Source organism: Pholis gunnellus, assembly GCF_910591455.1.
Source record: "Pholis gunnellus genome assembly, chromosome: 21".
NCBI lineage: Eukaryota > Metazoa > Chordata > Actinopteri > Perciformes > Pholidae > Pholis > Pholis gunnellus.
Genome location: NC_136548.1, coordinates 19,864,087 through 19,882,615, shown reverse-complemented (window position 1 = coordinate 19,882,615; position 18,529 = coordinate 19,864,087). Strand labels below are relative to the sequence as shown.

Sequence of the window (18,529 nt, the reverse complement as noted above, 5' to 3'; positions counted from 1 at the left end):
CTCACGTTTATAATGTCCTCACGTTTATAGACGTCCTCACGTTTATAGATGTCCTCACGTTTATAGATGTCCTCACGTTTATAGATGTCCTCACGTTTATAGATGTCCTCACGTTTATAGATGTCCTCACGTTTATAGATGTCCTCACGTTTATAATGTCCTCACGTTTATAGATGTCCTCACGTTTATAGATGTCCTCACGTTTATAGATGTCCTCACGTTTATAGATGTCCTCACGTTTATAGATGTCCTCACGTTTATAGATGTCCTCACGTTTATAATGTCCTCACGTTTATAGATGTCCTCACGTTTATAATGTCCTCACGTTTATAGATGTCCTCACGTTTCATGTTTGTTAAATGTCCTGACTTTGGGTAGTTTGTCTTTACTTCCCAGTAATGTCCTCAATCGTTCAATCTGCCAAAGATGTTCTTCCTTTCTACAAACGTCTTCAGTTGTAAACTGTCCTCCGTCTCCAGGTCTGGGCTTCGCCCTCTGTTACACCCCGGCCATCGCCATGGTGGGCTGTTACTTCCACCACCGGAGGGCGCTGGCGTTCGGTATCGCCATGTCGGGCAGCGGGATCGGGACCTTCGTTCTGGCGCCGGCGGTGCAGATGCTCATCGAGTTGTACTCGTGGAGAGGAGCGCTGCTCGTCCTCAGCGCCTTCGTCGCTAACCTGTGCGTCTGCGGGGCGCTGCTCCGACCAATCAGACTGCGGGAGGGCGAGGGGGAGGAGGAGGAGGGAGAGGAGGCGGAGTCAGTGGGGGAGGAGAAACTTGGTGAGGACCAGTGCTGGACAATGGGTCTCCATGAGTGTGGTTTGTTATAAACCTCTGTGTCTCCTGATGCAGGTGGTCTCGTCTTGTCAAAGGACGCCGAGCTCGCCGTCACGCTCCCCAAAGAGCCGTCGGTGCCCCTGCCGCTGATGCCGGGAAACCCCGCCCCTCAGCTGCCGAGGAGGCGGTGCTTCAGCTCCTGCCTCCTTTCCATTAAGGAGTACCGCTTCCTGCTGCTGCCGGACTTCCTGGGCCTGGCCGTGTCCTTCCTGTTCCTGGCCAGCGGCTGCAGCCTCCCCTTCGTCTACCTGGTGCCGTACGCTCTGAGCGTCGGGGTCCGCCACCAGCAGGCCGCCTTCCTCATGTCCATCCTGGGTGTCCTCGACATCGTGGGGAACATCACCTTCGGCTGGCTGACGGACCGGAGGTAAGACCCCCAGAGTCTCATGTCCATTTCTATAAATGTCCTCACTTTGTATTTAGAGAGTTTACAGTATGTTAAAGGATAATAAAGTATAATAAAGTATGTTAAAGTATAATAAAGTATGTTAAAGGATAATAAAGGATATTAAAGTATGTTAAAGTATGTTAAAGTGTACCGTGTGTCTCGGTGTCCCAGGTGTCTGAAGCCGTACCGTCTGGCGTCCTACGTCTTCGCGGTGGCGATGGAGGGTCTCTGTTGTCTCTTCACGCCGTTGCTCCAGTCCTTCTCGCTCCTCGTACCCTTCGCCGTCCTCTACGGTTACTTCGACGGCGCCTACGTGGCGCTGATCCCCGTGGTGACGGCGGACGTGGTGGGAGCTCCGTACCTGTCCTCGGCGCTGGGCGTGGTCTACTTCCTCCACGCCATCCCCTACCTCATCAGCCCGCCAATCGGAGGTGAGGAGCCGACGTCTCATCATCTCGTGACTCATTCTTGAACAATCAGCTGCTTTTATCCTCGTTAGCCGGAGACAACGGACACAATTACAGGACAGACGGCGGCTCAAATAAACTTTTAATGATATTATATATTTAAAGACAATGTGTTTAGGTTTAGTGGTGTTCAGATTAAAGTTTTACTAAAGTAACAGTACAGAAGTATAAAAAGTAAAAGTACTCAGGTTTAATCTCACGTTGTTCAGTACATCCGTGTGTTGTAGTTCCAGTCAGAAGTTCTTCTGGATTCATGGACGCCAGTGAAGACAGTCGAGCCTCCTCAGTTGTGTTTCTTGAACACGTTTTAATGCGTTTGAGGCTGAACATGTCGCTCCACAGAGCAGCAGATGTTGGGATCGTCACCGCCCAACATGTCACGCTAGCCCACTGACCAATCACGTAGCTGTAGGCCAGCTAGCAGCTCTGACACGTCAAAGAATACGCCCACCATGTCAAACTAAAGATCTGATTGGTTGAACACTATGACGATCAACAACATCGTCCCCATTCACTTAACCTGAGTCAGCAGGCCTGGGGCCCACCACTAAATAAAGTATAGTATAATAAACTAGGATAGTATAATAAACTATAATAATATAATAAACTATGATAATATGATAAACGTAAGGAAGTGGGCGTGGTTTCATCTCTCAGCCCCTCCCCCACGTTTTAAGAACTGGGGATGAAGTTACATTTAAAGTTATGATGGAGATAATAAAATAATAATAATAAATAATAATCAAACATACTTATGATACAGTTGAATACATAATAAAATGCACTAATGAAACAGATGCATACATGATAATGAAACGTACTTGTTCTTCTTCTCTTGCTGCAGGTTGGCTGGTCGACGTCACAGGAAGCTACTCGGCGACCTTCTTCCTCAGTGGTGTATCTCTGCTGTCCAGCGCCGTCGTCCTCTCCGCCATCACCGGGATCCGCCGCTGCCGCCGCCCGATGCTAACCCCCGCCGCTAAACGCTAGCTCCTCCCCGTCTGTCCGATCAATCGGACCGCTTCAGCAGAGGCTGTCGGTCGATCGCAGAGGAAACGACCAATCGGAGTATCGACAGCGCAGACGGTGATGAAGGGCCGTGATTGGCTGGCGAAGTGATGTATTGATAGAGTCTGCTGAGGACCAGAATCCACACTGTGACACACTTCCGGTCACCTGACTTTTAAAGGACACCTGGACGAACAGAGGCGAAGATGCTAACGCCAACAAACGAGGGAACAGGAAACAGAAAACGTGAAATAACCCAAATAAAAACATGTCCGCTCTCTGAGTCCAGAGTCCAGAGACGAGGTCCTGAAACAAACCAGCAGGAACAGACCATCACTGAAAAAGACTGAAAGTTCAAGTTTGATCGATTGTTGAAGAAAATTCACAATCCAAATATGTTGATGTGAATATTTACTAGAATTCTTTCGCCTCTTTGACTGTAAATGATTCGTCTGAAACATTTGATTTTTCTTTATGGGCCAAACGGTCGAGTATTCAAGAACATGAACGTTGAAGAGACGCAGGTCAAACAACAACAGGAGGGACAGAAATAACCAACGAGCTCTGAACTATGGAAGATTGTAAATAAAAGACTTTTATTGTGCCGCACTAATCAAATAAAAACTGAATGAGTCGTTTTTTATTGTGACATTAAGATCAAAACCAGAAGAGGTGAATATTAACAGTGACTCTGGTTGAGTTACAAGAGAAGAAACAAATATTTACTGTAAAGATCAAACAGAATGAACTCTACGACATTAATAACAATAATAATTAAAACCCTCCTTTCTATGCGTATCATTGTAGTTATCTTTATATCTGTAGTTGATTTTTTAATTGGTGTTTTTTTTTAGATCTCCAGTTCAGTAAAGTAAAGAATAAATGATTAAACATGTTCGTTGAGCTGAAGAAGGAGCTGAGATCTCAGAGTTCAGTCACTGATCTACAGACTCGATATCTACGATCAATAATCAAACTCCTGAACGAGGTCACCAGAAAAACAGCTGTGAATGTTTATCCGGACCTCTAAATGTGCTACTTAGCTTAGCACATCTTTAGCTTAGCACATCTTTAGCTTAGCATATCTTTAGCTTAGCATATCTTGGTGTCGACTGATCTTTTAAAGTTGTTCTCATGTTTTAGTTTCACAGGTGCTGGACTGTCTGATCCGGTTTGTCTGATTCAGTAACGATGGGACCACAATATAATATATATATATATAATATATATATATATATATATAGAGTATAATATTTTTAAATAGTTGTAGTAAAATGTTTCTACAGCTACGAGCACAAAGGTTTCTGCTCAACATGTTTGTTTGAGAGCAAACATGAACTGGTTCAACTGGTTCTCTGACACAACGCGGATGAATTAAAGGAACTTTGTTTCCTGTTTTTGGAGTTATTCTCTATTTTTATAATCATCAACAAAAACAGAGGGAAATAATGAGACTGTGTTAAACATCAGATGATTCAAATATGAATGATGAGAAAGAATTGTGTTATATTATTCATTAATAACAGGAGTGAGAATTAAAAAGAACTATAACAACTATATCTTTTTCATTTGTTGGATGAGGAGAACAGGAAAGAGATAAAGGCGTTTTCATTTGATTTATTTATTGAAGAGTCGTCGTCCTCTTCTCTCTAAAAATAAGAAAACAAACTGTACAAATATTTAAAACCTCTTTAGTTAGAAAGACCGCCTGCAGACCAGCTAGTGTTGTCATATGATGATGATGTCACATGATGATGTCACTTCCTGCATGTCTTGGAGCGCAGCTGTCTCTTAATGATGAGGTGATCGCTCTCCTTCTCCTCCTTTGCTCCTCCGACCATCTGAAACACAACAACACAACTTCACGTTATACACGCGCAACTACACGTTGAACACGCGCAACTACACGTTGAACACGCAACTACACATTAAACACACAACTACACATTAAACACGTAACTCTGTTTTTTACTGTACAAAAACGTCTCTCTCACACAAAAAAAACCCCACACACACACACACCATGCTCGGGGAGTCGATTAGTGGAGTTGAGGCGTCCGTCCTATAAAGCTTTCTCCGTCCTCGTTTTGGTTTGGTTGCCGTGGTATCTGTCTCCTTGTCCACTGAATGTCCACTGACAAGGCTGATGATGGTTTTAGCTGCAGAGACACAGAGAGGCAAATACCGGTGGATAAAGAGGTCACGAATAACTTAACATCAGTCAGACTGTAGCAACAGTCAGAATGTAGCATCAGTCAGACTGTAGCATCAGTCAGACTGTAGCATCAGTCAGACTGTAGCAACAGTCAGAATGTAGCATCAGTCAGACTGTAGCATCAGTCAGACTGTAGCAACAGTCAGAATGTAGCATCAGTCAGACTGTAGCATCAGTCAGACTGTAGCAACAGTCAGAATGTAGCATCAGTCAGACTGTAGCATCAGTCAGACTGTAGCATCAGTCAGAATGTAGCATCAGTCAGACTGTAGCAACAGTCAGAATGTAGCATCAGTCAGAATGTAGCATCAGTCAGAATGTAGCAACAGTCAGACTGTAGCATCAGTCAGAATGTAGCATCAGTCAGAATGTAGCAACAGTCAGAATGTAGCAACAGTCAGAATGTAGCATCAGTCAGAATGTAGCAACAGTCAGAATGTAGCAACAGTCAGAATGTAGCATCAGTCAGAATGTAGCATCAGTCAGAATGTAGCATCAGTCAGAATGTAGCATCAGTCAGAATGTAGCAACAGTCAGAATGTAGCATCAGTCAGAATGTAACATCAGTCAAACTGTAACAACAGTCAGAATGTAGCATCAGTCAGAATGTAGCAACAGTCAGAATGTAGCATCAGTCAGAATGTAACATCAGTCAAACTGTAACAACAGTCAGACTGTAGCAACAGTCAGAATGTAGCATCAGTCAGAATGTAACAACAGTCAGACTGTAACAACAGTCTGGATATTTTTACTTTCAGAAGTGTTACATAACTGTTGTTCATAACTGTTGTTCATAACATTCGTACTGCTGCAATGAGTCATGAAAGACACACCGACCTTTGCTGCCCAGGATGGAGGGAGAGCTGTGGATCAACTCTCCGATCTTCTGAAGAGAGCCGTCCCTCTTCTCCTTCACAGAAGACTGGACAGAGAGAGACAGAGAGACAGACAGGGTGAGGGACAGAGAGACAGACAGGATGAGGGACAGAGAGACAGACAGGATGAGGGACAGAGAGACAGACAGGATGAGGGACAGAGAGACATTTACTGCTCACAGAAGGTCTGATTCAGTTTTATTCTCATCAGGTCAAAGTCATTAACGAGTCTTAATGTAGCTGAGAGTCCATGAAGGAACATAGAACCAGAGGAACCTTTGTCTTCTCTCTACAGGTGTCCTTTGTTTCTCACCTGTTTGTTGTTTCGACAGTTTCCTCTCACTTTGTTTCTCTTGTTCTCACTGAACACCAGGTCCTGAAAAACACACACACACACACACACACACACACACACACACACACACACACACACACACACACACACACACACACACACACACACACACACACACACACACACACACACACACACACACACACACACACACACAGTGTGATGTTTCACCTCACTACAGGTTGCCATAGAAACAAACTGAGATCAATATAGAAACTTAGATAAATGTCCATTAATAACACACACACACACACACACACACACACACACACACACACACACACACACACACACACACACACACACACACACACACACACACACACACACACACACACACACACACACACACACCTGCACATCGCAGCTCTTCCTCTTCCTCCCTGTAGTTTTGGGGGTTTTCGTCTGTAGTCTCTCCATCTCTTTCCTCACAGCCTCAAACTTCCTGCTCCTTCCCTCCTCCTCCTCCTGCTCCTCCTCCTGCTCCTGCTGCTCCTGCTGCTCCCTCCCTCTCTTCTCCTGGAGTCTCTGGATCACTTCCTTCAGCTCCTCCACCACCGGCACCCCCACCTCTCTGTTCTCCTTCTCCTCCTTCTCCTCCTCCTCCCTCCTCTGCAGGTCTTCCCTCAGACACTCCAGCTCTGATGGAAGGAGAAAGTTCAGATTTATCTCCTGATCACATTAATACAACGTTCTCCACTGTTTGAGGTGATGAAGATGATGAAGATACCTGTTCTCAGAGTCTCCGTCTGACTGCGACATTCTTCTACAAGTTTCTCCTTCTCGGACACGACTCGATGCAGCTCTGAAAGATTTCAAGAACGATTAGTAGACCATCAAGAACCGATGAGGTTCTGGTTTTCTCTGGAGTCATGAATGAAGAGAAAGAATGGTGACTACTCCCGACCGGGTTCCTCGACCGCGCTCTACCGGGTTCCTCGACCGCGCTCTGCCGGGTTCCTCGACCGCGCTCTGCCGGGTTCCCCGACCGCGCTCTGCCGGGTTCCTCGACCGCGCTCTGCCGAGTTCCTCGACCGCGCTCTGCCGAGTTCCTCGACCGCGCTCTGCCGAGTTCCTCGACCGCGCTCTGCCGAGTTCCTCGACCGCGCTCTGCCGAGTTCCTCGACCGCGCTCTGCCGAGTTCCTCGACCGCGCTCTGCCGAGTTCCTCGACCGCGCTCTGCCGGGTTCCTCGACCGCGCTCTACCGGGTTCCTCGACCGCGCTCTACCGGGTTCCTCGACCGCGCTCTGCCGAGTTCCTCGACCGCGCTCTGCCGGGTTCCTCGACCGCGCTCTGCCGGGTTCCTCGACCGCGCTCTGCCGGGTTCCTCGACCGTTGTCTACGGTGGATTGTATTGTTTTTCATCGTCTCACCTTCCTTCTCCCTCTCCTGATTCCTCCTCGTTTCCTCCTCTGATTTCTCCTTCTCCTCTAGTCTCCCTCGCAGAGCTCCGCCCTCAGACTCAAGCCCCTCCTTCAGGCTCTGGAGCCGACTGGTGAATTCTGCTTTCTGATTGGCTAACTCCTCACTGAGTTCAGCACACCTGTTTTCACTGGAGGATGAGGAGATCAATACTTTTGAAATGAACTGAACCTTAATAAAACCTGATTGAAGACCATCAGGCTCCTCCGTCTACCTGTGCGTCAGAGATTCCTGCAGTTGGCTTTTCTCTCTCTGCAGATCTTGGATCTGTTGGGATTTCTGAGATGATCTCATCAGCGCTGCCTGGCTCTCCTTCTTCAGCTCCTCCATGGCGTCGTGGAAAACGCCGCTGCTGCTGCTGCTCCGCCCCTCCTCCTCCTGAAACAACCCATCAATCAATCAGTGCTGCTTCACTCATTAACTCCTCAACTGATCAGTCCAAAGCCATAAAAACAATCAATCAAACAATCAATCGTCAGTTATTGTAAGAACCTTGACTTCCTGCTTCAGACGCTCCACTTCTTGTGTCAGACCATTGATGCTGTCGGCCTTCTCCTCTGATTGGCTCTCCAGGTCCTGGAGGCGGGTCTTTGCAATGTCCAGCTGCTGCGACAGGCTGTCAGACCCGTCAGTCTGCTCCTTGAGCTTCGTCTGGAGACCGGTCACCTGGAAGACGTTTGTTGTTGTCATTTTGATAGATCTCTTTGTATTAACATTGGATTGTAAAGGTGTACCTAATAAAGTGACCACTCGTACCTCCGTCTGCAGCTGGAAGATGCCGTTAACCAGAGCTTTGTTCTCCTTCGTCAGTCTGGATGTTTCCCTCTGCTCCGACTCCAGAGACGGAAACACAGACGCACAGTTTGGACACTCGTCCAGATCTACGAGGGGGGAGGAGAGGAGGAGGGAGGAGGGAGGAGAGGAGGAGGGAGGAGAGGAGGAGGGAGGAGGGAGGAGGGAGGAGGGAGGAGAGGAGGAGGGAGGAGAGGAGGAGGGAGGAGGGAGGAGGGAGGAGGGAGGAGGACAGAAAGAGCCGTAGTGAGAGAAGAAGGGCTAAAGCTGCAGCAAATCTGTGCAAGTAACAACATATCTGAGTGCAAGCAAAGAGTTTGAGGAGAAAGCAAATCCAAGAGCGAGCAGGAACTGTTTGAGTGTGAAGGACACGAGGACACGAGGACACGAGGACACGAGGACACGAGCAGAGCCGGGATCGAACATCCGATCCTCTGACTGTTAACCGCTGAGCCACAGTCGGCCCACAGTGAGGAGGTCCACTAGGTGTCCAGTAGATTCAGCTCTCCTACCCGTCAGCTCCTGCACCTTCTGCTCCAGAACAACCTGCTCCTTCTTCAGCTTCTCCACCTCCTCCTCTCGTCTCCTCAGATCCTCCTCCAGGCCCTTCTTCCTCTCCTCGCTCTTCTTTCTCAGCTCGACAACGGTTTCCTCCTTCTTGTTGTTTTCCTCCTGCAGCCTCCAGATCTCCTCCTCCAGCACTGAGGAGACGGAGGAGAAGAAAGACTTTAGAGTTAAAATAAAGGAGTAAACCCCCATCCTTTCATCTCCTCCTCCTCCTCCTCCTCTCACCTCCTCTCTTTGCCGGTCCTCTCTCCTCTTCTTCCTCCAGAGCTTCACGCTGGCGTTTCCTCTTCTGCTTCTTCTTCTCCTCCTCCTCCTCCTCCTCTCCTCTTGTCGTCCTCAGAAGCTCCACCATCTGAAACACCAGGACGTGGTTCATTAGTCACGCTGGTTTTAATGGTCGGGGGAAGATCGTATCTTTGAATAATGAACTTATTTTGGGAACTCATCAGCATCAGATGAACAGATTGTTAATCCTCATGATCACATGAACTCTCTGAGCCACAGCTCACATGACTTCATGCGAGCTTTGATTAGATAACAGGAGGCCGAGGCTAAGCGGAGAGCAGGGCCGTCCTGCAATCAGAGGGTCGGCGGTTCGATCCTCGGCTCCGCTAGTCGAATGTCGATGTGTCCTTGAGCAAGACACTAAACCCCACATTGCTCCCGTAGCTGAGCTCACAGTGTGTATAGATAGATACTGAACTGTAAGTCGCTGTGGATAAAAGCGTCTGCTGTAATGTACTGTAACGTATATATTTCATATGTTTATGATGCTTCATTTAACCCTCTGAACACCAACACGTTGGCAGGATAGAAAAGCATGTTTTCTATAAAGATAAATATCCAAAACGACCCCGTTTATCAGCCAGAAGCTGTAAAAAAACAACATAATTATCGTCAGAATAACATTTTTCCGACGGTCCTTGAACACATCATGTGCTGAAGGCTTCAGTTAGAAGAAGCAAACAAAACAAAATAAAATACTGATCAGTGAAAAAACTACAACTATATAATATAGTGGAGGATGAGTTTCGGACATTATTATCATTATTATCATTATTATTATTATCTGTGACATTAACATGTAAAGTGTGTTTACGTCGGCGTTCTTCAGTTTGTTGATGACGTCGTCTTTCTGCTGATTGATCTCCATCAGCTCTGAAAACTTGTGTTGCTGCTGCTTCAGACTCTGGAAAACAAAATAACTTTATTGATAAAACACATCGTGAACAACGTGACAAACGTCATTTCAGATGCACCAACACACAGCAGACACCACAGAAGAAGACACTACCTCCTTGGCCTCCAGCAGTTGGTCATGTGACCTCTGCTTCTCCAATCGCAGCGCCTCCAGCTCTGCACAGAGAGAGATCAAAGGACAGCGTTACATCAACAACAACAACCAGGAGCTAAGACCTGAGTGTGTGTGTGTGTGTACATGCAGAGTGTGTTTGTGTGTGTACCGGGAGAGTGTGTGTGTGTGTACCTGCAGTGTGTGTACCACCGGTGTGTGTGTGTGTACCTGCAGTCTGTGTGTGCTCAGTCAGACAGCGTTGAACACTCTGAGCGTCCTCTCTGATCTTCTCCAGGTCTTCAGTCACTGAACTGAAGATCTCCAACAGATCGGCCTCCTCCTGACAATCATCATCAATACTGTTGTTAATCACAGATACTCATCATCAATACTGTTGTTAATCACAGATACTCATCATCAATACTGTTGTTGATCACTGATACTCATCATCAATACTGTTGTTAATCACAGATACTCATCATCAATACTGTTGTTAATCACAGATACTCATCATCAATACTGTTGTTGATCACTGATACTCATCATCAATGCTGTTGTTGATCAATAGTATTGATCGCTGATAATCTCCAGTAATGAGACAGACAGGTGTTATTGATCACCTTGTGGTCGGTGCTGACAGTCGACAGGTCGACCGTCTTACTGACGAGGTTCTTTAGGATCTCTATTCTTTTATCAGCTCGCTCCTCCAGGATCTCCTTCTCCTTCTCCAGACGCTCACTGACACACACACACATTCAAACATGATGTCACATGTGTGTCACATTACAGTCATGTGACGTACTGTAGTTCAGTCACATGATCACGTTACCTGTAGTCTTTCTCCATCTTGTTGTAGAGCTCCATGAACTCAGCGCAGACTTCCTCTCTGATCTGAGCCTCCAGGACCAAACGCAGCGCCGCCTCTCTGTCTGACTGCTGACACACACACACACACACACACACACACACACACACACACACACACACACACACACACACACACACACACACACACACACACACACACACACACACACACACACACACAGTTAAAATCCATGAACACTGAAGAAATGTTAAGAGAATAAAACTTCTCCAGAAAACAGAAATAACTTAAGTTAGATCATTACCTTCTCTTCTCCCTCCATGGTCCTGTCACCTTCCTCCTCCTCGTCTTCCTCACCTCCTGCCTCCAGCACTGTTCCTTCTATCGCACTCTCCTCCTCCTCCTCCTCCTCCTCCTCCTCCTCCTCCTCTTCATCATCCTCATCCTCCAGCACATCCTCCAGAGTCTTCTCCCAGGCGACCAGAGAGCTCTTCCTGCCCCGCCCCGACACGTTTCTGCGGCGGTCGGCGTCCTCGATGATCAGCGACAGCTCCATGGCCGAATTGTGGGGGACGTCGTCCGGGACCATCGGCCTCGAGTTCAAGACCACCACCTGGACCAGAGAGGGAGTCACGGTGCTGCATTCAAAGCCTCGGTGTAGAAATACTGCATTACAGTCACAGTACTGACCTTCTGGGCGAGGGCGGAGAACTTGAGGACGTTGAGCGTCTCGTCGAAGCAGGACGAGTTCCTGTTGATGTTGACCACCATGGAGATGCGCCCGCCACCACAGAAGAAGAACTGCAGGAAGTGTGTGAGCTTGGACTCCCTGAAGGGGACGTGGTGCGGGACCCTGCAGAGAGAGAGAAACAACCCATCAGACCCGGTCACCCTGTGAGTCCTGATGGTTCTGGTTCAAGCGGACTCTGAGGTCCTACTTGGTGTGCTGGTTCAGCCTCATGGAGTTGATGCACTTCCCGAGCGTCAGCAGAGAGCTGTTGATGTTTCCCGCCTCCTTCAGTCGCTCCCCGGTGTTGCGAGTCCGAGAGCAGCGCTCGGATCCGGCCAGGTCGCACAGAGATAACCTCACAGAGACACATGTTCATGATTATTATTTACATCCTCTACACACCGATGACCTCGTCCCTCCAGGTTTAACAGTCTTACTCGCTGATGCCGAGGACTCTGGGAACGCCGACGTCGTCCACTCGGAGGATCCTGATGGAGAAGATGCTGTGGCTGCAGAGACACACAGAGGGAAGCAATCACAAAAACAACTTATCAGCCAGAAGCTGATTTTCATCTTTCAGACGGTCCTTGAACACATCATGTGAGACGAACGCTTCCATCAGAAAAAGAAACCAAAACTAATCCTAAAATTGTGATATTTCATCATCATGTCTCATCTCTCCACAAAGAAACCGTCATGATGGTTCTGTTTCCATAGAGGAGCAGGACTTTTATTTTGAAAATCAAGACCACAGAGAGAAAAATGTGACCGGAACAGAAACCTTAAACTCCTCGAGGGTTCAGAGGGTTATAGTTTAGATAATAAAGATTCATGAGTCACAAGCAGAAACTGTAGTAAAGTAAAGAAACGAGCGGACCTCCTGCTGGACAGATGGTTCAGTCTGGTGGAGGAGAAACTCTGGTTCTTCTTCCCGATCTTCATCACTCTGTAGGCCTCATCAGACCCGTTCACCTGGACCCACCTCAGGTCTGAGACAAAGACACACATCAACACACACGCACACACCTACACACATAGTGAAATCTCTGCAGGTTGTGTTGAGGGTTCCAAACACTGTAAACGTATCTGCTGCCATCTTGTGGTACCAGAAGGTTACTACACAACACAGTAAAGCTCAGCTGATATTCACTGATAATAAACATTGTTTATATTTCTGAGGGTTTTATAAAGACGGTTCATTCGTTTTTAGAAGCTTTAGAAACAGGAAGTGTTAAAGATCTATTTGAGTAAATATTTAGCAGTTAAATCAAATAGTTTACAGGAACTTTAACCTTCATTCAGTGAGTAGAAACAGAGATTTACACACAGAAACATACACAACAATAAAGTAAAGAAATGTGGTTCTGATCAAATTAAAATAGACGTTACCTTTGATGAACGGGTTTCCTTTGACGTCCTGAGACAGACGCAGAACCGTCCTCTTGTGGTGTCCACTGGGAACCTGATCAATGACAGATCAATGACAGATCGATCAACCCCACACACACACACACACACAGACACACACACACACACACACACACACACACACACACACACACACACACACACACACACACCTGCTCCAGCAGGTCGTGGATGTTGTCGTTGTAAATCTCACAGAATGAAACCCAAACAGAGAAACGGACGTTTGAGTCGACTTCCAGATAGAAACTGTCCTCCTCAGAGACGCCGGTCCCCGTGCTGTCAGACGAGCCTGAAAACACACACACACACACACACACACACACACACACACACACACACACACACACACACACACACACACACACACACACACACACACACACACACACCTCCTTGTTTTTAGCAGTTGTGGGCTCCACAAGGTTTTTGTGTGAGGACCACTTTTCATTTACATGGTCGGACAAATAATAAACTTCTGACTTCACAGTAATTAAATCACTGACCGTCAAGAAAAGTTGATCTGCCAGACGTCTGACTTTTGTCGCTCTGCAGACACAATGAGACACAATGAGACACACTGGTACACACTGGTACACACACACACAGGAGTACACAGATGTATTTGTATGTTGTGACCTCTTTAAAGAGCCTCATCAGGTTCCTCTTGCTGCTGGACTCTGCTGCCTGCTGGTCTGGAGTCAGTCTGCTGAAGTCTCTGCAGCGCTGCGGCTTCAGGTCGGACCGACCATACAGACGACCGTCGATGCTGTTAAAGATCACAGACAGAGACCTGGGCAACAGACCGGAGTCATGGTCCGGACCTGAGACACAGACAGACACATAGAGAGAGACCGACAGACAGACATTTCAAAATAAATCAAAACCAATCTGCAGGTGAATCGACAGTAAATGGTACAGAAAATCGTACAGTACTCTCTGGATTCAGAGAGAAAATGTGATGAATTTTGTGAAGCTTCAACCGTGTCCAGATGTGAATGTGCTGGATTTTACACAGAAGACAACAGGTGTGTGTGTGTGTGTGTGGACACGTTTCACACGTACATGAACTTGATGTGACTCAGAGGAACCAGGTGACTAATGAGAGAAGCTGTTTACACCTGGTTGCAACCTGGTTCCACTGGATCTGGTTCCTCAGGACAGGGATCAGGTTTCTCCTCTACACACACTGATGCTAAAAGGGTCCCAGTCCTATTTTAAACTGTGGGGCAGTCAGAGGACAGAGAGACAGACAGGTGTGTTTCTGACCCAGGAATGTGAAGGTTTTTCCAGCGTTGGTGACTCCGTACGTGAACACCAGACAGTTTCCTCCAGTGAGAACGTCACGGACCAAACCACGAACTGAGCCCTCAAAGACCTTCTTCTGGCTGGCATCCGGATCAAAGACCTGTAAACACATCAACCAGTTAACTAGTAAACACACCAACCAGTTTAACTAGTAAACACACCAACCAGTTAACTAGTAAACACACCAACCAGTTTAACTAGTAAACACATCAACCAGTTTAACTAGTAAACACATCAACCAGTTAACGAGTAAACACATCAACCAGTTAACTAGTAAACACATCAACGTCTTTAACGAGTGAACACACCAACCAGTTAACTAGTAAACACATCAACCAGTTTAACTAGTAAACACACCAACCAGTTTAACTAGTAAACACACCAACCAGTTTACTAGTAAACACATCAACCAGTTAACTAGTAAACACACCAACCAGTTTAACTAGTAAACACATCAACCAGTTTAACTAGTAAACACATCAACCAGTTAACGAGTAAACACATCAACCAGTTAACTAGTAAACACATCAACCAGTTAACGAGTAAACACATCAACCAGTTAACTAGTAAACACATCAACCAGTTTAACTAGTAAACACATCAACCAGTTTAACTAGTAAACACATCAACCAGTTAACGAGTAAACACATCAACCAGTTAACGAGTAAACACATCAACCAGTTAACTAGTAAACACACCAACCAGTTTAACTAGTAAACACACCAACCAGTTTAACTAGTAAACACATCAACCAGTTAACGAGTGAACACACCAACCAGTTAACTAGTAAACACATCAACCAGTTTAACTAGTAAACACATCAACCAGTTAACGAGTAAACACATCAACCAGTTAACTAGTAAACACATCAACGTCTTTAACGAGTGAACACACCAACCAGTTAACTAGTAAACACACCAACCAGTTTAACTAGTAAACACACCAACCAGTTTAACTAGTAAACACATCAACCAGTTAACGAGTGAACACACCAACCAGTTAACTAGTAAACACATCAACCAGTTAACTAGTAAACACATCAACGTCTTTAACGAGTGAACACACCAACCAGTTTACTAGTAAACACATCAACCAGTTAACTAGTAAACACATCAACGTCTTTAACTAGTAAACACACCAACCAGTTTACTAGTAAACACATCAACCAGTTAACTAGTAAACACACCAACCAGTTTAACTAGTAAACACATCAACCAGTTTAACTAGTAAACACATCAACCAGTTAACGAGTAAACACATCAACCAGTTAACTAGTAAACACATCAACCAGTTAACGAGTAAACACATCAACCAGTTAACTAGTAAACACATCAACCAGTTAACTAGTAAACACATCAACCAGTTTAACTAGTAAACACATCAACCAGTTTAACTAGTAAACACATCAACCAGTTTAACTAGTAAACACATCAACCAGTTAACGAGTAAACACATCAACCAGTTAACTAGTAAACACATCAACCAGTTAACTAGTAAACACATCAACCAGTTTAACTAGTAAACACATCAACTAGTTTAACTAGTAAACACATCAACCAGTTAACGAGTAAACACATCAACCAGTTAACGAGTAAACACATCAACCAGTTAACTAGTAAACACACCAACCAGTTTAACTAGTAAACACACCAACCAGTTTAACTAGTAAACACATCAACCAGTTAACGAGTGAACACATCAACCAGTTAACTAGTAAACACATCAACCAGTTTAACTAGTAAACACATCAACCAGTTAACGAGTAAACACATCAACCAGTTAACTAGTAAACACATCAACGTCTTTAACGAGTGAACACACCAACCAGTTAACTAGTAAACACACCAACCAGTTTAACTAGTAAACACACCAACCAGTTTAACTAGTAAACACATCAACCAGTTAACGAGTGAACACACCAACCAGTTAACTAGTAAACACATCAACCAGTTAACTAGTAAACACATCAACGTCTTTAACGAGTGAACACACCAACCAGTTAACTAGTAAACACACCAACCAGTTTAACTAGTAAACACACCAACCAGTTTAACTAGTAAACAAATCAACCAGTTTAACGAGTAAACACATCAACCAGTTAACAAGTAAACACACCAACCAGTTTAACTAGTAAACAAATCAACCAGTTTAACTAGTAAACACATCAACCAGTTTAACAAGTAAACACTAGTTTGACAGATGGGTGATGTCACAGCTACCTGTGTAAAGGTGAACCTCTGTGCTGTTTGTGGGAGGGACTTGTCGCTCTGCCGGTTTGATTGACAGGTCCTGGGAGCCGTGAGGACCACTGTGTCTGGTCCCTCGATGGTCACGCAGTCCTGAAGAGCAGAAGACGTGATATTAATCAATATTAATCATTACTATCATCAGTTATTATCAATCATATCAGTCTCTTCTAATAAACTGAGGATTTGTCCATTAGAGCTGCAGCTAAGAATGTTATTCTTTTTACATTTTCTAGATGAATCGTTCTGTCAATAAATCGTTGTGACTTCAACGTGACGTCTTGTTCTGTCCAATTAAAGGGGCGGTACATCGACTAATGAAGAGTTGATGTACCGTGAATAGAAAAATAGACACGTGTGTGTGTGTCTGTGTGTGTGTATACATATGTGTGTGTGTGCCTCACCTGTGTCTCTCTCTTGTCTCTCTCTGCTGCAGTAAACGGTCTCACTCTCAGATAAACCTGAAGGTTCTCTGACTGAACGATGTCCTGATGAGACAAAACAACAACACCTGTCACCATGACGATGTCAACATCCCGCTGACACCAGCACAGGCAGACAGGCAGAGATACAGACAGACAGACACAGACAGAAAGACAGACATACCTGTGCAGGTAAAGCAGTGAATTCACCGAGTAGATCTCTCTTGATGTCGTCCACCAGCACCGGACCGACTCTCTCCGTCTTCTCACCTAAACAAGACTCCATCATCTCTACAGACACAAACAAGTAAACAAGACTCCATCATCTCTACAGACACAAACAAGTAAACAAGACTCCATCATCTCTACAGACACAAACAAGTAAACAAGACTCCATCATCTCTACAGACATGTAAACACGTAAACAACAGAGAGGAGATCTTCTTCAAGAGAGCATGTGTGATAGAATTATATCTAAACAGATTTTACGAGTAGATAAAGAAAGAGATCTTAAATATTTAAACGGAGTTCTGCGTGACTTCTAACAATGAAGGATTAAAAAAGCACGTCGGAGCTATTTGGCTGTAACACTTTAGTAACGTTAACTAAGCAGCAGCTAGCTACTGCTACTTTGTTGTTAGCATTAGCCACCACGAGCTAACTCACGTACATGCGTCTATTTATTGGGTTTTAAAAACATCTCATTAATTCTCATCTGCACAGATTAACCTCTTCATCGCAGTGTTACTCACTCCGGATGTGTTTTATTCACTAGAAACAGAAAAACATTCAGTTAACGAGGAGCTAAAGTTGATCTAACGTTAGCTTCGGCAGCTTCTCCTCTCTACGCGGTCTAGTTTTTAAAAAGAGACCAGAGGACCAATCAGGAGGCTGGCACTAGGAGACGTCACGCAGGTCTCGGATAAGATATCGCGAGACTATGTTGATTCAATGAATAAACTCAATAGAATGTATGTTAGGGTTTTTATTTTATGAATATGCAAATTAAATTGAATAAATCTGTATTTTTACAGGGTATTATTAATACTTTGACTCTAACTGAGTATTTTCAAATGTGGTAATAGTGCTTTTACTGTAACAGAGTATTATACTAGTGTAATATTAGTACTAGTGTAATTTATTGCTGAGTATTTGTATACTGTGGTATTAGTACTGTACTGTAAAGGAGTATTTTTAAATGGTGGGGTCAGTACTTTTACACGAACAGAGTTATTTCATTTCATTGTATTGTATTGTATTGTATTGTATTGTATTGTTTTGTATTGTTATTGTATTGTTATTTTATTTTACTTTAATGCTGCTGGTGGCGGTAATGCATCATAACGTTG

General features: G+C 45.1%; 2 protein-coding genes across 7 annotated transcripts in view; one reads left to right on the top strand and one right to left on the bottom strand.

Moving 5' to 3' along the window:
- Positions 1–3,309, top strand: part of slc16a12b (solute carrier family 16 member 12b) — a 7,376-nt gene extending 4,067 nt beyond the window's left edge. For all 3 annotated transcript variants that reach the window (XM_079183305.1, XM_079183304.1, XM_079183306.1), the window contains 4 exons: positions 480–782; positions 855–1,206; positions 1,399–1,658; positions 2,539–3,309. In XM_079183305.1, the coding sequence (XP_079039431.1) occupies positions 480–782; positions 855–1,206; positions 1,399–1,658; positions 2,539–2,684 (1,061 nt within the window). In that variant the 3' untranslated portion in view covers positions 2,685–3,309. The remainder of the gene's footprint in view (positions 1–479; positions 783–854; positions 1,207–1,398; positions 1,659–2,538) is intronic.
- Positions 3,310–3,967: 658 nt separating this feature from the next.
- On the bottom strand, positions 3,968–18,042 carry LOC306712735 (kinesin-like protein KIF20B). Of its 4 annotated transcripts, none has more exons than XM_079182142.1 (31): positions 17,933–18,042; positions 17,365–17,471; positions 17,163–17,246; positions 16,732–16,851; positions 14,474–14,612; positions 13,844–14,028; positions 13,711–13,753; positions 13,360–13,496; positions 13,169–13,241; positions 12,657–12,768; positions 12,217–12,288; positions 11,988–12,134; positions 11,740–11,902; positions 11,354–11,662; positions 11,053–11,159; positions 10,844–10,961; positions 10,452–10,563; positions 10,224–10,285; positions 10,029–10,118; positions 9,155–9,281; positions 8,875–9,063; positions 8,327–8,451; positions 8,063–8,236; positions 7,785–7,948; positions 7,522–7,700; positions 6,878–6,952; positions 6,502–6,788; positions 6,106–6,168; positions 5,755–5,839; positions 4,725–4,861; positions 3,968–4,543 (listed from the first exon to the last, which is right to left on the bottom strand). In XM_079182142.1, exons 2-31 carry the CDS (start codon positions 17,467–17,469, stop codon positions 4,460–4,462), a joined length of 3,867 nt encoding a protein of 1,288 aa, XP_079038268.1. In that variant the 5' UTR covers positions 17,470–17,471; positions 17,933–18,042; the 3' UTR covers positions 3,968–4,459. The 4 variants fall into 4 exon arrangements, with proteins under 4 accessions (XP_079038268.1, XP_079038270.1, XP_079038269.1 ...); XM_079182144.1 differs by having other exon boundaries at positions 7,522–7,691; XM_079182143.1 differs by having other exon boundaries at positions 11,053–11,156.
- Positions 18,043–18,529: the final 487 nt, after the last annotated feature.

Excerpts from the sequence above, each read along its gene's own strand:
- LOC306712735 (XM_079182142.1), bottom strand. The coding sequence starts at position 17,469 with ATGATGGAGTCTTGTTTAGGTGAGAAGACGGAGAGAGTCGGTCCGGTG. Across the intron at positions 16,852-17,162 it reads GAGACAAGAGAGAGACACAG|GACTGCGTGACCATCGAGGG; the intron begins GTGAGGCACACA and ends TCTGCTCTTCAG. Across the intron at positions 7,949-8,062 it reads GTCTGAAGCAGGAAGTCAAG|GAGGAGGAGGGGCGGAGCAG; the intron begins GTTCTTACAATA and ends GGGTTGTTTCAG.